Below are 20640 nucleotides of genomic sequence, written 5' to 3'. Positions count from 1 at the left end.
CCAGGCCAAGTACGTGTCGTAGATCAAGGGGTGACAAACTTTGGTCAGTGTAGAATTTCGAGGAGCCAGTGACTCATCTCGTCCAAGTTTCCCTCTCTTTCTTTTTCCTTTGCATCTATGTCCTCACCTGGCTGAAGCATTCTTTTCATCCTGCCGGTGAAGCCTTTTGCTCGCTAATTGCCAGTAATAATCATCGCTTACGGCATCAACAAGGTCATTCAGGACTTTGTGGTACGTCTTCTGTGGGAACATGGCTCGCACCTACAGCCTACAACCAAAGCGAAGACGTGCTTTGTTCAGATGTTCAGGCAAATCTGTTTTCTAATCCGCTTCTAAGCGAACCGTTTGTGTTGTGGCGAATCGAGCATGAACTACAATAGCCGCGTGTACGAATGAACGCGACCGTGTAGAATGTCGCATTTCGTAACGCGCTGACCTACGATGTGTTTACGTATAGCGCATTCATCTCCGTCTGAGACAAGCTGGAACCTACGCTGCCGGTATAGTAGTTAGTCAGCCTCATTTCACATACTGGAACGAACGGGTTGCTTCCCGGTGAGACGTTGAGTACGCAAGCATGTGAATTGAGACCATCGGCCTGCCGTGGAACGCTATGAAATTAGCTATCCTTCACAGAACTGGTTAAGCCAGAGCGTTCACTGACACGCGAGTCATTAAAATTGACAAACAATGCACCACGGTGCTGTTTTTAGGGCTATCTAAGCGATGAGGGGAGCGGAGGTACACGTCTTAGTTTGGATCTCATACCAGCTGCTGTCTTTGCGTGCTAGCTTCACGAAGTGCTTTTGGAACAGATGCGGTTCATTCTAACTCGCCTGAATGGACGTTGAAAATGCGCGGAATTCTCAGCTGTTAGCAGACACGAGCGGCACTATGGCGGTGCAGGTGCCGGCATTATTTGCGAGACGCTCAGGTCCGCCTGCAGCGAGCAACACCACGTCTGCTTGCGCAGGCATTGTTCGGTGTGAACCTGTAGCATACATTCGTAATGTAAAAGTGCGCTGCTCGCGGCACTGAGGGACGCAGACCCCAGATAGTGAACGTAAAAAAAAAAGAGCACGCAAAGACAAAACGACGTCCACAGGTTGCGCGTACCCACTTCCCTCAGTCGTAGTCGTGAAGCGAGCAGCCTTGTTTGCACCCTTGCCGGCAGGCATTCAATTTGTGACAGATGCCTGCGACGACGAAGGCTTAGCGTGAAATAACGTGACGAAGGCTTCACGCGACTCAACGGGAGAAAACAGCACAAGGGGCAGGCTAAGCGAGGTCGTCGGATCTTAGTCTCGCTCTTAAAAATTGGTCCAGTCCTCGGACTGTTTTCTCACGTTGGCAACATGCACCAGCAGTTTGCACCCGACAACGTTCCGGTGCTGTCGATGTGGATCCACGTACCCGTAGCATGGTAGTGCGCATAAGTGGAGCTCGTCCTGTTTCGGCGGGTAAGCACGTCCTCCGTGTGGCACCGGAAGCGGGCAGCTTGCGTCAGACTCCGCACGTACAGATCTCCCGATGACGTCATCACGTACCGGTCTGCGAGCGATTTAGAGAAAGCGACTATGGTTGGAGAAAAAGGCTATCCGGTCGTGTTGTGCAGCGTAACATGGAAGAACTCCAATTGGTACTCGTGCGGTTAGAAAAGAAATTGACGCACACACACGCACACGTACACACACATGCGCATACACATACGCACACACGTACGCACGCACGCATGCATGTGAGGGACGTTCCGAAAGTAAGTCTCGTCATATTTTTTGAGAGAGAAGGGGGTACACAAGGTGAAACAAACAATCACTATAACAATCCATGCCCATTGTTGGTACAACGACGGAAGAAGAGTCAGCGGAGGAGGAATGACGCATGCGCAAAACGCCGAAGAACAGAGATTAGCAGCAGACCGGCGCGCCCAAGGTTATTCGAGTACAAGTCACGATGGCAGACAGACGTGTGCTGACTACGTGGTCGCCAATGGAAGCGCGTGCTATTATCCAGTATGAATGGATTATGAGAACAAAGAAAAACTGTGCTTCCCTGCATTGAAAGCCGCACTCTCACTACTTCCAGAACAATGCTGGGGTGGAGCTGGCTGTGCAACAATTCCTTTAGTTTTACCAGAGTGGTTTCTTCAAACTGATTGCACGCTACGAGAAATGTCTCAATGTCGGTGGCAACTATGTGGAAAAATAGCGCAAGGGGTATAGTTCATGATGCCATGGTGTATCTTTTTGGCTATAACGTTTCCGTGTGAAAACAAATGACGAAACTTACGTTCGGAGCGTTCCTCGTACATACATACATACATACATACGTACATACGTACATACATACATACATACATACATACATACATGCATGCATGCATACATACATACATACATACATACATACATACATACATACATACATACATGCATGCATGCATGCATGCATGCATGCATCGCTTAAAAAACATGTTTAAAAAACATGTTTTTTAGTTTTAAAAATCGTTTAATCGTTTCGTTTAAAAAATCGTTTAAAAAACATGTTTTTTTTATCTTCTAATTTGCTGAACGTCCCGATCGATGAAAGTGTATGCCGCACCTCGGACGCATCATGGGAAAGCTGATGGGTTGTTGCCATTTGTGTGGCAGGAGAAATCGTATTCAACTGTGTTTTTATGTATATTGAAGACAGAACCCTCTTTCCTGCGTTTCACCTTCAAACTAAGATGAAACAGTTTGTTATCTATTTTACTTGATATACAGGGTGTCCCAATTATCATGCGCCAAGATTTAAAAATACGCAAATACCACGTAGCTGAACAGAACCAAGGTAACGTTGTTTGCCGTCGCTTGAAGAAACTTATATTTTTTTGTTTCGCCTAACTACATAATTAGCTTTAATTAATTAATCAACTTCTCAAGTATTATAATTATACGAGGAGGGTCAATGAGAATGTTGCAGCGCAACATGGGAAACTCCGGACACAGCTTTTTGTTGCTCAATACGTGCTACAAAAAAGTGTTTTTCCGAGCATCAAAGACGCCCACGAATACTCGCTAAATTCTTCCCAAATACTCTTACCAAATTCTTATAAAATTCGTGTCAAATACTCGCAAAATTCTTTCCCTTCGCTCCTCTACATTTAGCATTTTATTTCTCTCGATTTTCCCAGAAATTTGCTCTGTTTGAACGAAGATTTGATTTCTGTCTGAGGCGCGCGATGGTAAGCAATCTGGTGTGAACAAAAAGTACGTTTACGTAACGCGAAAGTTTGCAATACGATAGCGGCTCATCGTTATGAGCGATGCGTCGCGAAAGGCGAATTGTACGTCGTGTGTATGCGGACAAACGCCATTCGCGTGCACACGCTTTCGGATATTCGTTTACGATACCAGCTGGCGGCGGTCGCGTAATGCCGCAATGCGAGTGGTTGTTCGTTTTTGAACGACAAAAACGAAGACAGCGACACAGACATTGCCTCACCTAGCGCGCGTAGACAGGGAAGCGCTCTTTTGTTCCTTTCCACAGATGAGAAAAACCTTTGAGCTACGTTTTCCTTTCCCTCCATCTTTAAGATGTCCCATTCGTGCCTCCCTTTTATGCATGCCCTACACTGGCCTACACATTCTGCAATCGGTACAGTCTTGGTGATGGGGAGGGTTGCGTGCAGTCGGGCGCGTTCCTTCTTTTTTTCTTTTTCGTTCTCCAGATAGCGTGAAATCGGAGTATTGAGTCATTCACTTCTTTCCGTCCTTTTTACATCCGGTTCCTCCCGTATTCTCTATAGATCTAGCACTGCCGTGTCTTCGTTCCATTTCGGCCACGCGACTTGTCAGCGACAGGAGGGCCAGGATGGCCCGAGTATTTCCGCTATCTTCCCTCGTCCTCCGGCAGAGAGTTCCGGTTCAGTGCCTTGTATTCATGGCTATTTATTTTTTTTTCGTTCATACTGCAAACTTACAGCTTTTTCTCGTTTTCTGCTCTTCCTTTTTCCCTATTGTGTTTCTCAAGAGTGGAGAAGTAGGAGAAGTTAAATAACAACAACACCACGAAAACAATTTGTTTGGATGTCTAGATGCCTGCCGAATGGTGAGATTGAAGTCGCAGAACGTGAAACGCAGTTGCGTGTTGGGTGTTCTCGAGTTTAATACGACTGCCTTCTCTCAGGTACCTGATCAACGTACCTGATCAACGATCACGTACCTGATCTCACGTACACACACACACACACACACACACACACACACACACACACACACACACACACACACACACACACACACACACACACACACACACACACACACACACACACACACACACACACACACACACACACATGCACACGCACCCACGCACACACACGCACCCACACACACACACACACACGCACACACACACACACACACACACACACACACACACACACACACACACGCACGCACGCACACACGCACACGCACAAGCGCGCACGCACGAGAGCCCCCGTGAGGTGCGTGTGAGGTTCGGGGAGGAAGCGGGTGAGCTTCGACTTAGTCTTGACCAACTGGAGTTCTTAACGTGCTGTTGGCGCTGGAAGTCGAACCCGCGACCTGATGGTATGGAGCAGAACGCCATAATAGCAGCTTGGGCTTGTTTGTTTTCCATCCTGCTGTTAACAGCGCAAAATGCAGACAAGAGACGAGACGCAGCGCTTGTGGTGTCTTCTTGTCTCGTCTCTTGTCTACATTTTGCGCTGTTAACAGCAAGAACGCTATATCTATTGCTATCACTGGCGTCAAACATAGTGCAAAGCGTGACGGCTAAACGTTGCGTTTCTGGGAAGCGGGGTTATGTGGGCGTGTCCCATAATAACGCTACGAGGCTGAACGCGCAGCAAAATTACACTCTCGAGAATTAATTACTCGCCAGCTATTCTAGCGTGGGTGTTTCTGCACGCACCGCCAAAGTTTTAGCGACGAGTCTGAAGGCAGGGAAACTGATGCCGAGACGTGCAGCGCGAAGGAAACTATAAAAACTGGAACGTTGCTAAGCCGAAACGAAAGACAAGGAAAGCGTGTCTGTTTACCAGCTTTGCACCAGTTTACACTGGTTTTAAATTTAAAGCGTTGTGCGATAGACGCTTTTTCGTACGTTTGACAAGTCAAGGCTCCGGTAGCGCAATTGTTTCGTCAATGTCACTGAAAAGCTTACTTGAACGAATCGTAGAATGCAGTATTACTGACGCATATATATATATATATATATATATATATATATATATATATATATATATATATATATATATATATATATATAAAACTGTTCCGGGCAAAGCTTCTTAACGCGGAGCGCCTGACCATGCATGTATATAAAACTGACGCATGTGTATATTGACACGTGTACTTGTTTATCTTTTACGGGTGAGCGGTTTTCACCGTCTAACGGATGTTATCGTTCTGCGCGGGACGCGCCTGCATGTATCGGAAGTTTCTCGAATGTTATCGGTGTTATCGGTGAATGTTATCGAATGTTATGTGCTGTCTGTTGTCGCCGAAGCTTGTGTAATCTGATTTCACGTATGCGCGACGCGAATGATGTAGAACTTCACATATACTGATTTTATATCGAGAACCGCTGGGAGGATCGTGTCAAACGGTAGTATAGTGTCTCGTCCATACAAGAGAAAAAATGGAGAGAAACCAGGAGAATCATGGCGGGACGTATTGTAGGTGAATGTGGCGACCGGCAGAACGGCACCCCAGTCGCGATGGTCAGTAGAGACGTACATAGCGAGCATTTTTGTGGTAGTTCAATTGAGCCGCTCTATGAGGCCGTTGCTCTGAAGGTGACACGCCGTTGTAAACTTGCGCTTTGTAGCGCAGGTGTGCAAGATGTCCTGGACAACCTGTGAGAGAAAGTAGTGGCCTCGGTCGTTAAGGGGTTTCGCGTAGCATGGGGTGATGGTATAGTTTATCAAAAAGTTTCAAATGAATTGTCTGCCGGTGGGATGGTAAAAGAGGTAAAGAAAGATTAGCTTTCATGCTTGTTACACTCGCGGTACGGTTAAAGTTGGACAGGATAAAACGAGCAGCGTTATTTTGAACCAGCTCAAGTTATCAGCTTTTCATGATGCGGATCCATGGTGGTGGTGGTGGTGGTGAATTGTAGCAACAGGCGGGTTTAGCCTGGCGAACAAGGCCGGCAATTGCTCCGCCCGAGCGTCTCGCACGATACCGCTGATGGGTTTCACCATATGTCCATCAACCCAGTCTCTCTTAAGAAATCGATCAGGAGACGTGAAGTTTCTTTGCGGGCTATAACTGATCCCTCGGGAAATATAAGGTGTTGCAGGCGCGCATGCGGAAGGTCCATATCACGGCGGCGTATTCCAGATTAGAACGTATTAGTGTTTTATAAAGCAATAATTTCAAAGAAGATGGAGTTTTGGAAAAGTTACGGCGCACGTAGCCCAACAACGGTTAGCTTTGTTAGTAATGTACTCAATATGGCGTGTCCAGTTAAGGTCAGCAGAAATATGAACACCCAGGTATTATTGGTCAAGGAGATCATGACCAACCCGAAAGAATGGCGCAGATGGCATTTCAGTGGGCTGAAGACGGCCAGCTGGTAGGGCTGCTGGTTCTTTGCGGTGCTGACAAGATTTACACGGGGCGCGTAACGGCAAACGGAACGGTAAATACCGGGCCAAAAGAAACGGCGCCGAACACGGCCTTATTCCCCGTGCTACATCGCACTGGGCGTGAGGAAAAAGGGGAAATAAAAAAAAAGGAAATAAAAAGAGAGTGAGAGCTCGGCACGGTGCATTACAGCACATGCAGCAGCACTACAAATGGTCACTGAGGCCAGTGCGTTTCAAAACCTGTCGTTGCGCACGAATAGCTTACTGCACCAGCGATGAATGTGGCCACGGCACAAGAATATCTCGCCGCAGCAATGTATAGAGTGACCAATTGGATATCGTTTCGGTTGGTTATTCTGTACAGAGCTAAAAAATGAAAAGGTTCCAAATACAAACAAAAAAAAAGAAGTAGAAGGCGGAGAAACGCAATGTACACACACAAACTATGGACGAGGAAAGAGGGTGTGGTGGGGGGGGGGGAGGGGGTGGTCGCTGTTGCTACTTTGTGCTCGAAACTGATGAAAATAGAAAGTGAAATAGAACCTTTCGTAGTTCGGAGTGCAGGCGTCCGTTTGGAGCGTCACTCCCTAATTCTCGCACGCTATATATGGCGAGCCGATATCACAATGTCCGTGCAGGCTTTTTTGTTTAGTTTTTTTTTTGTTTTTCACATCATACAGCTGGTTCCCCGTGCTCAACGGCCGTGCCAACCACCCGTGACAAAACCAGGGGATCACTTAGGCAGCAGATAGACGATATCCGAGAAACTAGAGTCGGTGACACACCGTAGACGGGAGCGCTGCTCGACGATAGCTGAAAGCGAAGAGCGTACACGACACGAGCGAACACCTAAGCAGCAGCGTGCGCCGTCTAATGGAGCTGGCGCCGACGAGTTTGGCAGACGCCGCCGCGGTCTGCGGCCTTTTTAGCGAAGTTGCAGGAAACCCGCCACTTCCAGCACTATTGGCCACTCAAGACATCGCGGAGTAGATGCGCTCCTGAGCCGCGTGATCTTGAAAAGATGGCTATTAATCTCACATTGCGCAATAATTTTGCAAGTGTCTGACAGGCACGCTTATAGTACGCTAAGGTGACGTGAACAAGAAGGAATGAAATGCAATTTGATGCGACAGGAATAGTGGAAGGAGTGGCGCCACTTTGAGTGTTCTTAAACACGGAGCTACTTACAAAGGCGTAATAAAAAGCTTAGAAATACGTACAGCGTATCTTCGACGCAGATCTTGTGGCATTCAGAAAGGAACTGACCGTATATTGAGAAGTTTCTACCGTCAAAAATAAATTAACCAGGCAAGCGAGCAAACCAAACACACTTGGTCATATTGCTAGCAGATGGCTAAACAGGAGTATGTTGCGGTATGGTTCTTGGCGTCGGGGCTATTCTTTCGTGAAAACGCCCAAAGGCGTACGGACATGATATCTTTTTTACTTGCCATTTCGGGCACGAAGTGTAGCTCCTGGACCTCGAAAACCTAGAAAGATACTGGCAAGACACGAAGTTCCCTAAATAATTAACTGTAATATCTTTTCTGCGATCCACTTTCTGATTCGTTTCCCAGAGGTGCATATGTGCCTTGACGTCATAACGCAGAAGGTGGTCGCGTGAGAGCAGGACATCGCGATGTTTTGGCACTCGCTGTGGTTCGCTCGGTGTTCAGTTATGCTGTTACAAAGAGCAGCGATATTTGGTTGCGGACTCCGCGGGGAAATATTTTTAAGTATGCGGAATAGTATCGCGCCTCCTAGTAAGTTGACATGCCCAGAACACGAATGAGGCTTCATCTTTATAAGGTCTATTAGCAAATATTAAGTAACCCATTAAATTATAATTTAAAGTTAGACATATAGCGACGCCCGCTGCCGCTTGTATGCGCTAACGAAAAGGAACGTTGCTGGTTCCTGACGAATGGCCTTAAAGAAATTATATTTTCACCGCCTATACAGAACTGTAAGTTTGATATCGCCAGTGGACTTTCTCATCTTTTCATCTTTCCGTCCCCCTTTCCCTTTCCCCAGTGTAGGGTAGCCAACCGGGCTTAGTCCTGGTTAACCTCCCTGCCTTTCTTTTATCATTTTCTCTCTCTCTGTATTGCTTATACAGAACTGTAAGTATTAGCTCCACTTACTTGCAGAACTGTGCTTGCTTACGCATCTTGCATATCATTCCGCGCGTTTCTCGTTTTTCCGCTCTGTGACGAGCAGCAGCCGACACCACATAAACGTGCCGACGTCTCCTTTAATTTATATAGGAAAAAAAATAGAATAAAATGTGCTTTCCTTTTTTCGTCCGTTTATGTGTTGGATTCGTAAACTAGTGCTAACTCAATAAGAACGTGCGTGGTTCAGTGAGCTTTCCTTCGCTTTTCGTCTCTCAGAAGGAAAAGGAGCGGCGGAATAACTATATCTCAGGTACGGGTTCAATACAGCGAACAGAGAGAAATCTCTGTTGAGCCTCGGAATTCTGCGAGCGTGCAGATAAAAAACGACGCGGGACGGGCACAGAAGGTCCAGTACGGGTACGACGGCGCGACAACATTCGGTGTCGGTAACGATCGGTCGAGAGGCGCAATACTCGCGAAGATTCAATTACCCGACGTGCGACGGCAGCGGAGGACCGCCAGCGCAGCATTTGCAGTGACACGGCGCCGATAAGAAATACGCCGTCGGCGATTGGACAGACATCCGGCAGTCGCAAGCAGGGAATGACGCTGCCATGCTTTATTATTAGTAGTATTGTTTTCTTTATCCTTTAGGCACATCCTTGTGGCAGGCAGTGCCAGATATATTTAACGAAGGGCACTCGCTTGTATGACGCAGTTTCAGCAATAGCAAGAATCCCATGCTTCACCATGTACGCCATCCTATCCCGTGTGCCCCCCCCCCCCCCCCTCTTTTTCTTTTCCCCGAGTGTTCTCACCCATTGACGCACTTTTTTCATAGAAAAGGCTGTACAGACAGCTGCACCTCTCTACTTTTTATTTGTATGATTTGTCGATAGTTGAATTTACATGGGCTTGCTCCTTTGTTCACATTTCTCTCAGGCAGTGATTCCTCGGGGCAATACAACTTGAATATAATATCGCCCCGATAAACTTATTAAGAGTTCAAGCATTTCGACCTTATCAAATCAACGGCAGTGTATAAACATTTGAAAACGAGCTTACTTGTTCGTGAACAATTACAGGCCTGTTAATGAAATGACGGTGTCGTTCGGCGAGGTACCTGCCCTCTGTCGCCACTGCATTGTATACTACCTCTCGCAAAAAAAAAAAAAAGAAACGTGGCTTAACACAGCGATTCTGAAGGAGCGATACATCATTGCACTCACACACCTAGGTTGCGTCTTTGGAGAAGTCATGATTCTTGTGTAGAAGGTTGTTCAGTTCTTAAACTTCTCATTTTGTTGCCGCTTAATTAAAAACAAAGTTGAGACTTTCCTTCATTGACTTCATTGATTGCTTTTTGAATGACTTCAGGTTCTTTTCTTGTTTCTCAACACGTGCACTTCTAACACGGCCAATTTCTATATGCTGATACTTTCATATACATTTGTAAACCACATAACGTGTTGTTTTGAGCAGCTAAACAAAACTTGTCGAGGAACGAACTATTAGGAAAGTTAACACCCTAGCATGTGTCAAATACTGAGTGCTGCTAGTGTATCGTTGTTGATATCTAGCGCAAGGGTCCAACTATAGTTGCTGAAATGTTAAGAATTCTGCTTCCTTTTGCCTATTGCAGTCCACGGACTGCTGAACGGGGCCAATGAACCATGTTCAAAAAGCAAATAAATATTAGTTTCCAAAAATAAATAAATAAATTACACAAAACAATGAGTGGAAGCAATACAAGGTTGCAGGCCACCTATAGGTAACATGTGAATTTAACAGAGAAGCGTCAATAAGCTTCCTACAAGTTGTCTGAAAAGAGAGATATAGAGAGGGAGAGAGCAAGCAGAGGAAAGGCAGGGAGGTCAATCACGCGAGCGCCCGATTTGCTACCCTGCACTGGGGTTAAGGGAAAGGCGGAATAGTGAGAGGAAAAGAGAAGCGCAATGAGCACTGGGGGCACGTGGAAGAATGCACAGGGACACTATAAGCGGTGTCTTAAACCGGTGCACTTTAAGTAGTGGACTAGTGCACGAATCGCTTTTTGTGCCAGTGACGGGTGTAGCCATGGTCCGAGTATCATGGACTCATATAGAGCGTTCTCGAGTCTGGTCGGTTTATAGTTATGTAAATGATACCACGAAGCTCTTCGCGTTAATAAGGCAGGGTGTCACAGCGAGCCCGCTCTGCAAACCACTCACCGGTCGGTGATCGTGGCGTGATGAGCGCCGCGCTGTGGTGCTCCTCCTCCCAGGCGGTGACGATCACGTGGTGGCTCACGTGACTCGGTACGGGACAGCGCACCAATAGGGCGCCGCCACGCGGCACCGAACCTGGAGCGGACCACATGCGCAGCTCCCACTCCTGAGCCACCACTGCGAAAAAAATCAATAAACAACAATAATAAAAAAAGGTGCCTAATTCACACTAGCATTTTCGCTCGACCGTAGTACCTCCCCCCCCCCCTCCTCCCTAAAAATTAAAATTAAGTTATGGGGTTTTGCGTGCCAAAACCACTTTCTGATTATGAGGCACGCCGTGGTGGAGGACTCCGGAAATTTTGACCACCTGGGGTTCTTTAACGTGCACCTAAATCTAAGTGCATGAGTGTTTTCGCATTTCGCCCCCACCGAAATGCGGCCGCCATGGCCGGGATGCGATCCCGCGACCTCGTGCTCAGCAGCCAAACACCATAGCCACTGAGCAACCACGGCGGGTCGTAATACCCCCCCCCCCCCCCCATGCAATATACATTAGGAGTGAACGGAAAAAGAAATGATGAGAAACCATCGTGAGGGATAATGTTCTTCATATCTGCCTAAAAGTAAGGCCGATGTCAGCTAAATGCAATCGCATCAATTGCCTTTCAGGTCTCCGCAATTCGCATAACTTCTGCAGTATGAGGAAACTCTTAAGTTTTCCCTTGCATCTTTTGTTTTCATGGCTAATCGATTCGTGTCGCTACGGGGTTTTTAATATTTTATGCAGCCGTAGCACTTGCACCGAACTTACAAAAACAGAAGCGATTCCATTCCACAATCACTTTAGAACTCCGTCCTTATGTTCTTGTTTTTTTTAGATGAAAACCAAGCAGTTTGCTAAGAAAACTTCACAAATGCCCTCATACCATTTAAATCAATGCTTCCGTCTTCACAGCGCCCCCCCCAAAAAAGAAACTGCGAGAAAAAAAAAAGAATCGATTCAACGTCACGCGATATCCGAGCACATGGTGGCACGAAAGAATCGTGGCCTGAGCACAAGAAATGTGTGTATATATAATTTCTCTGTCTGTTCGAGAAGGGTGTGTGAAGTAGAAATGTAGAGCGCGTTGAAATGTGTTACCAAAAAGAAATAAAGAGAAAATACTTCGTCAATTCCTGAACATGTTAAATGTACCTTCTTAACGATGCCATATATTACCATGAAGCTTTAATGGCAAAGAGGACAGAATATTTTATACCGCATGCAGCTGAATTAGTTATACGTTCGCTCAAACCGAAACGGACAAGGCTTTTAAAGCACCTGTTACCTTTATGTCCATCCTGTACTTTGAAAGGTAAAGAAGAAGTGGCGTACCTGTTTGTATTTTTTTTTCATTAAAAATATATACAATTCTTGATGTGTTCGGCAGTGCTTTCTCACGGGTAGAGCTAAAAGCAAGACTCCTTCTTATGCCTGAAGTTGGCGCGAATAAAATGAAGTGTATCTCACTGGCACAAGTTTTTCACTCACTCAATGAAATAAAATAGGAGCACACAAGGCACGCGCAGGATGCAAAGCGACGTCGGCTTACCACGCCGAGCTGCCGACAGGCGAAGCATCAGTGGCGTGATAAATGGACTAAACGCGCACGCTCTGGTTTGCTCTCTCCCTCAATGCACTTCAAAGGTGCCATCAAGGACGTCGATCCTCCACGTGTATAGCGTTACACTATTATGCACTGCTCAAAAGAGCGAGTCAGGGTTCGAGCGTGAGGTTTCCCCGAATTGAGAGCAAGCGGGAGCGGGCGGGGGGGGGGGGGGCGAATTTTTTAGCGGGCGATGTGTGGCAGATTACGGCAGCCTTGCTGGTTTCGAGCCGGCCGAACGTAAATCGTCCTCGGTGTCGTAGCTCTACGCCGCGGGCGCCCCCTGGCTGTCGATCACGGCTGTGCTCGGCGGTCGCGGCCGAGATTAATGGAATATGCAAATGGCCGCGCCCGCACGCGCCTCTTCGCGGCTGAGAGCAGGAAAGAAAAAAAAAAAGAAAAGGTTGACACCGCCCGCATTGTGTAGTGTCGCCACATTGCTGCGACTCGCTTCGTCGCCCCGTTCTTGCTATTGCTCTTTCCTTTTTTCCACAGGCAATGCTGTGGCGTGAACAAAAAAAGAAAAATGAAAAAGGAAATAAAAGAAGAAAGCGTGGGTTTCTAAAACTGCCAAACTTTTCTGTCTTATTTATTTCTCTCGGTGTGGCTTTCATCGAAGCGAAAGACATCTGCTTTGATCGACCGCCTTATTTTGGCACCGGGCGTTTACTAGGAAACACTGTTTGCGCGGTGTTCTGGATGCCTGATTTCTTTTAAATGTGCATCCTAAGCATCTACTCCGTGATTGCAAGAAACTGTTTGTGGTCTACGGCTTAAGCTTAAGCGGTGTGTTGGAAAGTGCATCTAGGAAAAAGACGCATGCTACTAAAGTGCGGGTGTTAGGAAGAAAGTGAGCTCTAAAATTTGATCGAGTTTTCCTTTTCCCGAGAATTCAGCGAAGTTTATCTGAAGAGAGAGAGGGGGAGAGAAAACAAAGAGAAAGAAGGCATTGAAGTCAGCTTTTCTCTGCAAAGTTCGGGAATTAATATCTCGAAACTGGTGCCCCCCTGAGAATTCGTTCCAAGTGGATCCGCCTTGCGAACTCCTAGGCTAGAATTTGTAAATTGCAATATAGGTCATAAGGTAATTAGTCAAAACTTAATTAGTGGATTTCTTTTAATTAGTCGATTATGAAGTTCAATTTTTTTTTGCAAGTAGTGTCTGCCGCTTTCAGTAGATCATTTCATCAACTAGGATTGTGTTATCTTCCCAGGCAACCTTTAAGAATTTTTCAAAGTCCATATGGTCGCCTCGTCAAGGGTATTTAGTTTCAATGCTGGAAGCCGCACAAGATTGAGTCGCTTAATTCATTTTGTGTAACGACAACCGCCATTCCAGTATAACAAAAATTAAACTAGACATTCCACTCCAGACGTTAAGTAACCGTCGTTCTGTTGCTCTTTTATGCTTAATACAGAAATATATTCACAGCGTAACACCATCCCCACTGCCACTTGAAAAACCACTACGCACATCCAGGCGCCTTCATAATCACCTCAGCATCAAAGACATATTTCAAAGACATATCAAAGACATATCAAAGACATATCAAAGACATATCAAAGACATATCAAAGACATATAGAAAACTAAAGCTTTCAATTCTTCGGCTTTGCCACAAGCCATCGCACTTTGGAACGATCTTCCAGATGCCATTGTTTCAATCGCTAACAGCCAACTTCTCCGCGAGCGCTTGTTTGCACGTTCTACGAACTGAGACTGTATACTGATGCATTCATTTGTTCTGCTTACAGTTACTTTTCTTTGTCCTTGTTAATGCTGATCACGTACCTTGTTGTGTAATCCCCCATCACTCAATGTTCCGACCTAAGCCTGTGATGTACCTTTAAATAAATAAATGAATGAATGAATAAATAAATAAATAAATAAATAAATAAATAAATAAATAAATAAATAAATAAATAAATAAATAAATAAAATAAAAAAGTGTTCGCTGAAACACCCTATATATATGATCCTAGGAATCACAAGGTATGCAACCGGTGATTGCCCTAACAAATTTATCAGATGGCAAATTTCGAATGTTAGGGGGAAGCTGGTTCCACATTTAGGTGGATCGAGAAAGAAACTGTATTTAAATTTGTCAGTCCTAGCGTAGAGGCGTGTCATATTTAGAGGCTGAACATTGCTGATATCAGACACTTTAGCAAGTTTAATATATTCCAAAGATGAGTAACGTCCATAGTTAACAATGGCATAAAACAGTTTAAGGCTTCCTACATGCCGCCACTCTACTGGATAAGATAGGTTGAAGGAGGGAAGGTTAGAAGAAGAGGAGAAGTCCTTGTCGTAAGGCCGGTATATAAATCGAACAGCGTTTTTTGGAAAGATTCGAGTTTTTTTATGTCGGATTGCAAGTATGGATTCCAAATGGTGCAGCGGTATTCCAAGATAGACTACACTAGAGTGCTAGGGCTTTAAAACAGGTTACTTTAATAATTTGTTTGGACCACGATAAATCGTGTGCGAAGAGAACGCCAGATACTTATCCTGAGAATTTTTTTTTCAGAGGCATGCTATTGAAAGAATAATGAAGGCACATTTGCCAAATACGTGTCGAGAACGACATAGAGACAGTTTTGCGAAAATTAATGTTCATTTTCCACTTGTTACGCCATGTACAAAAGTTGGAAAGTGGTCTGCTCAGAACGACATGATCTTCATTGCTGGTTAATGTGTGAGAAATGATGCAGTAGTCGTCGTAAAACCGGATTTCAGTTCATCGTACTTTGTCAGGCAGGTCATTTACATACAGAAGCGCGCCTAAAGTTGAACCCTGCGGAACCCCAGAGGTAACGGCCGCCGTAGCTGATTTGGCAGAATTGAAACACACGTATTGCGACCGATCTCAGAGAAAACTGGAAAGCCAGTTAACTAGGCTAGGGTTATTTAAAATACTATGTGGTTTATGCAAACGGTTTGAATGTACAACTGTATCGGAGGCATTGGTAAGGTCAACAAATACGGCATTGATTTTGAAGGCCTAGGTCTTGTGCATGGTAGATCTCATGAGCAAATTCAGATGGTTGCGTAATGGCGCTGAGGACACTTGCGACTCCATGCAGGTAGATTGTGGAAATATTGTTGGCTTCAGGAAACTCAATAATATGTTTGTAGATGACATTTTCTAAACGTTTACTGCAACTAGAGGTTAAGGAAATCGGTATGTAGTAGGAAAGGTCTTGATTACTCCGAGACTTGTGCAAGGGAAGGACTTTCGGAGAGTTTCCACGTTGATGGAACGGTACTTTTCTGCAAGAATTTAAGTATCCCTGAAGAAACATGCTCGACCAGAAAGCAGTTAACACGCTTTGAGGCGTATCTTCGTCTCACAACAGTAATCCTCATCTGTCTCGCGTGCCTTTCCTTCTTTTTTAGCGATGCGCACCCGCTACATTCATTTCAAGAACGGCATGCTCGTTATCAGTGCGGGTTTCCAACAAAGGAAACGCGAACAAGACCTATAACGATTATTTTCGTGAAACAAAGATACGCCCCAAGAAGTGTAAACTAATTTTAAGAGTGTTGTTTTCGCGGAAACCAATAAACGAACAACAGGAGATTGCCTGGAACACGGCTACTTCGTATCTGCGCTGCTCCGTGCTAACCCACAATCGGCTGCAAAGTTCCGTGGTTTTATTGCGATAAAAGTTATACGGATATTCCAGGCGCATTTCTGCAGTCGCCATCGGCGTCGCCGTGGCCGTGAGGTTCCGTATAAGTGAAAGCGCGTGCGAATGAGCCGGCGAACGCGGTTCAACCTCGCGTGCGCTAGCGAGGAACGCGGCCCGGATGCGTGCCCTCTCCTGTGGCGAGAGAGGCTGGGGGGTGAGGCGAGGGAGGAGGGGCGTTCTTAAGACTCCGGCGGCTGCTACGGTGCCTCGATGTACTCCTCGCCCGCCACTCCATAAAGAATGGACACGACCGCGGCGTCTACTACGGTGTTGACCACGCGAATCGCGGACGCCGTAGTAGACGCTTTGGCGGACGCCATAGGGACGCGTTGCTGGCGCTCGTGTGTCTTGAAAGCGGTCTGCGACGTGGCCAAAGTGCGCGCCCGCGCGGGCCTCATCTTCAAAGCAGTCTGCGATGTTTGCAGAGTGCGCGTAGTGCCGGTAGCTTCGTATGCGCTCTGTTTTCAACTTTTCGTTAGCGCCGAAGCGAGACATGCATGAAGGTCAATTCGATTGCTGCTGCCGCAATTCCTCACTCCATAATTTTCGCAGCAAGTTTCCGTGCCCATCGAGCGAAATGTGTTCATGTTTACCTGTACCTGTGTGCGTGTAACACCGTGCTGGTTAGTTTAGTTAAAAGACGTTGACGGGCTAGTTCGTTTGAATCCATGATACAATGTGTAAGCCCTACGAACAGGTACGTAGAAAGAAGCAGAAACAAAAAGACAGCGCTGTCTCTGTGTGTCTGTTTCTTTCTACGTCCTTGTTGAGTCACGCTTACATATGCTATCATTGTTACTTAAGTTAGTAAGCGAATGTTTACAAGTTTATATTTGAAGAAACATTGTAGAGCAGACCTGCGTTGAGTTGTTGAGTCAACTCAGCAGACCTGCCTCCCCACCTCCCCCCTTTGGTTCGCATCTTACGATAAATTTGTTGATTGTGTGAATCCGTTTGTTCATGAATGCATGAAGGCTGCGCGCTAGACTACTCCGTACCACTAGAATGGCGCCCGAATCTATACAGGCATCCAAGCAAAGTAAGTGCAGACACAATAAGAAACTGAGACTGTGTGAAATATATGTGGTTACCCAAAGCTCCCAATAAAAATTTTTCTCGCTTACTTAACAGAAAGGCTCAGCGAAGGAGCACTGAGGAAAAAAATAAAGAGTTCCGAAATTCCCTTTTGGAGGTTTCAAATTTTCTCATTGTTAGTGCGTCTAAAAGTACGCTGTACTCCTCTTTATTCAATTCGCCTCGGAACCATGCTTCACGTTCCTTAGCTTACGTGTGTGCTTAAGATTAGCTTTCACGCCTGGGTGATTCGCTGTTTCTTGCTTTCTTACCACGCCTGTATTTTCATATTCCCTTGCTTGCGTACCACTCTGTAACATCGCACACAGAAATAAAAAGAAATAGGGAAAGTAGAGAAGACAAGACGGAGCTCAACCTATCGTCTCCCCGCCCGCAAAGAGGATTTGAAACAAAAGAGAGCAAAACAAAGTAATAATGGGCTGCTCTGCGCTGGGAGGAGGTCGACTGGATGCAGCTCTTCCTTTTTCGTTGCCCTTTTTATTCGCATTTCATACCCCTTTTACGGCCATTTTCTTCCCCCAACCAATTTTTTTTTCTGTCTCATTTCACACTCTTTCCCCACTTCTCATTTTCCGCTGAGTTCTTTCTCAGCAGGTACCTTTTTTTTGTCTCCCTTTTCACCGCGAGGGGTGTACAGGGTTGGTGGGGGAACACGTATGAAATCGATAACGCAGCTCGGCTTGGGTTCCTTCCATGCGATCGGCCTGATTGGGACTCCACCCATGCGGTGCTGTTGGGGGGAATGGGGTTGGAAGGGGCACCTTGTCTGACAAGCCTTCTCCCTGCCGCTCGAACATCGATACGGACATAGAAAGAATGTCATAGAAAGAAAGCAGGCTATCGGGAAGAAAGGTCATACGGCCCGCCGAAGAAGAAATTTTATCAGGTCCTTTTCCGTTGTTATTCTCTCAAAGCGAATTTGGCTACTCGCTCGCTGGGTGGACATCTGATGGCGGAAGATCACCGGAAAGGAGTCCGAATTTGTGTACTTTGGCCACTTGCCGAGGTGTTTACGAGGTACTCGGTGCAGCGATCTGCAGTATGATCCTTTCTTACAGGGAATACTCATGAGTGGTATTTTGGAGTGCTTTCTTTTCATTATTTTCGATTACTTTTGCCCTTTGCGATTGGTTTGCACGAAGTCATGCCCCTGCTATCGCTAGAATTCGTCACTCGACTAAATGTATGATAAGAAATCAATTAAAGTAAAAAAAAATCTTGACATAATGTGGTTCCATTTTCGTACTATTCCGCCATGGATATAGCTCGGAATGATACGGCTCACTGTATATTATCTTGCCATGCGTTGATGTCGGTTAAACGAACCAAAGCCACGTTTTCCACCGAAAGGGAGGAGGTGTAGCAGTGATATTGTTTTTGTAGCGAATAGGCCCATGTGGAGTCGACAAACGCTCAGCAGCGTGATTTACCCCGACCTACTGCGGCACTCATTCGACTTTAAAACTTGGTCCTTTTTTAAGATCAACACCTTAGTGGGTTAGTCAACTTTACTGGTGAAAATGCAGTGCTAAAACGCGGTTTGCTTGCTTTTATTTCCTTGTGTTTTCGTTTAGAGAGCCCTGGTGCTGCATCACCAACGGTTCTACACAATACCTCCCTGAGTTCCGAAACCGGTGCCACAGATGCTATCTAGCCAATATGGTGTTGTGATGCACGAAAATTTAGCCGTATATTTTCATTCGCTCCTTAAACATAGCTTCTCGTTTGGAACCTCGTAGCGCAAGGGCTCTGCATATGCTTAAAGGGTTGCCGTAGATACCGAATCGAGTCGAGCATAATTTTTTGCCAGCCAAGTACACTAAGTAAAGTCGTCGCCAAAGCACAATAGTAAGATTTACGGTGCTACTGTGAATTGCACCTGCCATGCGATTTCTGATTTAACTGCTGTATTGTTCCTTTCTAGGTTGATATGACAACTGCAGTCGCCAAGAGAGTGAGAGAGAGAGTGAAGATAAGTGCAAGGTAGGCCATGTGAACCAGGAATGAGCCCAGTTGGCTACCTTAGATTTGGGAAAGTGGAACAGGCGAAACGTTAGACATGACTTGGGCATCCATGAACTATAACGCAGCAGGCGAGCTGCACTACTCGGAGCTACGTCACAGGCAGTGCACTCAACTTGTTTGGCTTTAATAGTCGCAGCGGGGCTCTTGTGGCTTTTCGTAGTGCCCATGGGCCAGAGATTAGAATGCCTTGTCATCGTGCGGTTAGCACTTTCCGTACCATGGGGAAAATTCAATTCAATTCGGTTCCTTTTATTTCCCCATACACACGGTCGGAACTCTCGGGCAAAAAGCTGCTTTTGCAAATTTAAATATAGGTGCTCATTGCAGGTTGCGGCAGATATATTTCTCTGTGTAATACATAAACAAAAAAGCAGAACGAATGCACTTTTAACGCATAGAAGCTTTATTAACGAGATGCATGTCATAAAAGATATATAAATTGCCAAAATCAAGATTGCGGGATAAAATCAAACAAAGTTTGTAACGACACGCTTCTATCTACTAAGAAAACAAAAATTATGAGACATACAAAATGTATTGCCGTCTAACAGGCAATATATCACAAAATATCAAAATTTTTCATTCAGCAGGTTTTCCACTAGAAAAGTTTAAGTGCAGCTGCTTCAGCTTGGCGTGCCAGGCTGCGGCCGCCGATATTCCAGCCTGGTCTGCGTCGTCGTCCCTCTCAGAGTCAAAGTCCGATGGAACTACAGCATCCACAGACTCGCTGCTGCCCGATCCACCGATAAAATCAGCCGCAAACCTAGCGGAATCACGAGATCTGCTATCTTTCGAAGCGAGCGCGCCGCTTCTCGAGGCGGCCATTTTTGCTTTCTACTTTGACGATCGCGAAACTTCGGAGTGCGCTAAAAGCATTAACACCTTGCGGGGAAAAAGCGAACTGCCTAGAAAACAAAAAAATTGGAGGACGCTTAAGCTTCGCCTTCAAGAGTGGAACGCGACAGCGTTCCCGTCTACCCGCCAAGGGGTGTAAGACAGTGGGCTACGGCGCAGCGACTACGCGCCCCGCATCGGACGCGGTGAGCGTCGAGCAGCGCCGCGTTCGGCGCGGCAACGAAATGTGCGCCTGAGCAAGCGACGCGCGCCTGGGCCTTAGAAACAGCTCGTTTCTAAGGCAACACCGCATTCACTAGAGACGCTTTTGTACCGCTTTGAAGCGTCGAACTCGTGGCTGAGTGGTAGAGTCTCCGTCTCACACTCCGGAGAC

At 46.1% G+C, this 20640-nt stretch overlaps 1 protein-coding gene and 1 long non-coding RNA gene across 3 annotated transcripts in view; one reads left to right on the top strand and one right to left on the bottom strand.

Moving 5' to 3' along the window:
• Nucleotides 1-20640, top strand: part of LOC139057307 (uncharacterized) — a 376778-nt gene that overhangs the window by 166376 nt on the left and 189762 nt on the right. Inside the window, exon 2 of the long non-coding RNA XR_011512683.1 lies at nucleotides 19312-19370. This is a non-coding gene — a long non-coding RNA (uncharacterized lncRNA). The remainder of the gene's footprint in view (nucleotides 1-19311; nucleotides 19371-20640) is intronic.
• The window catches only part of LOC139057304 (cell adhesion molecule Dscam1-like), a 160674-nt gene that overhangs the window by 45723 nt on the left and 94311 nt on the right, over nucleotides 1-20640 (bottom strand). For both annotated transcript variants that reach the window (XM_070535256.1, XM_070535255.1), the window contains exons 4-5: nucleotides 10953-11126; nucleotides 1414-1551 (exon numbers count right to left, since the gene is read on the bottom strand). In XM_070535256.1, coding sequence (XP_070391357.1) covers nucleotides 1414-1551; nucleotides 10953-11126 — 312 coding nt within the window. The remainder of the gene's footprint in view (nucleotides 1-1413; nucleotides 1552-10952; nucleotides 11127-20640) is intronic.

The sequence above is a fragment of the Dermacentor albipictus genome, chromosome 3 (genome assembly GCF_038994185.2).
Source record: "Dermacentor albipictus isolate Rhodes 1998 colony chromosome 3, USDA_Dalb.pri_finalv2, whole genome shotgun sequence".
Classification (NCBI taxonomy): Eukaryota; Metazoa; Arthropoda; class Arachnida; order Ixodida; family Ixodidae; genus Dermacentor; species Dermacentor albipictus.
This window is presented reverse-complemented; position numbering and strand designations above follow the sequence as displayed.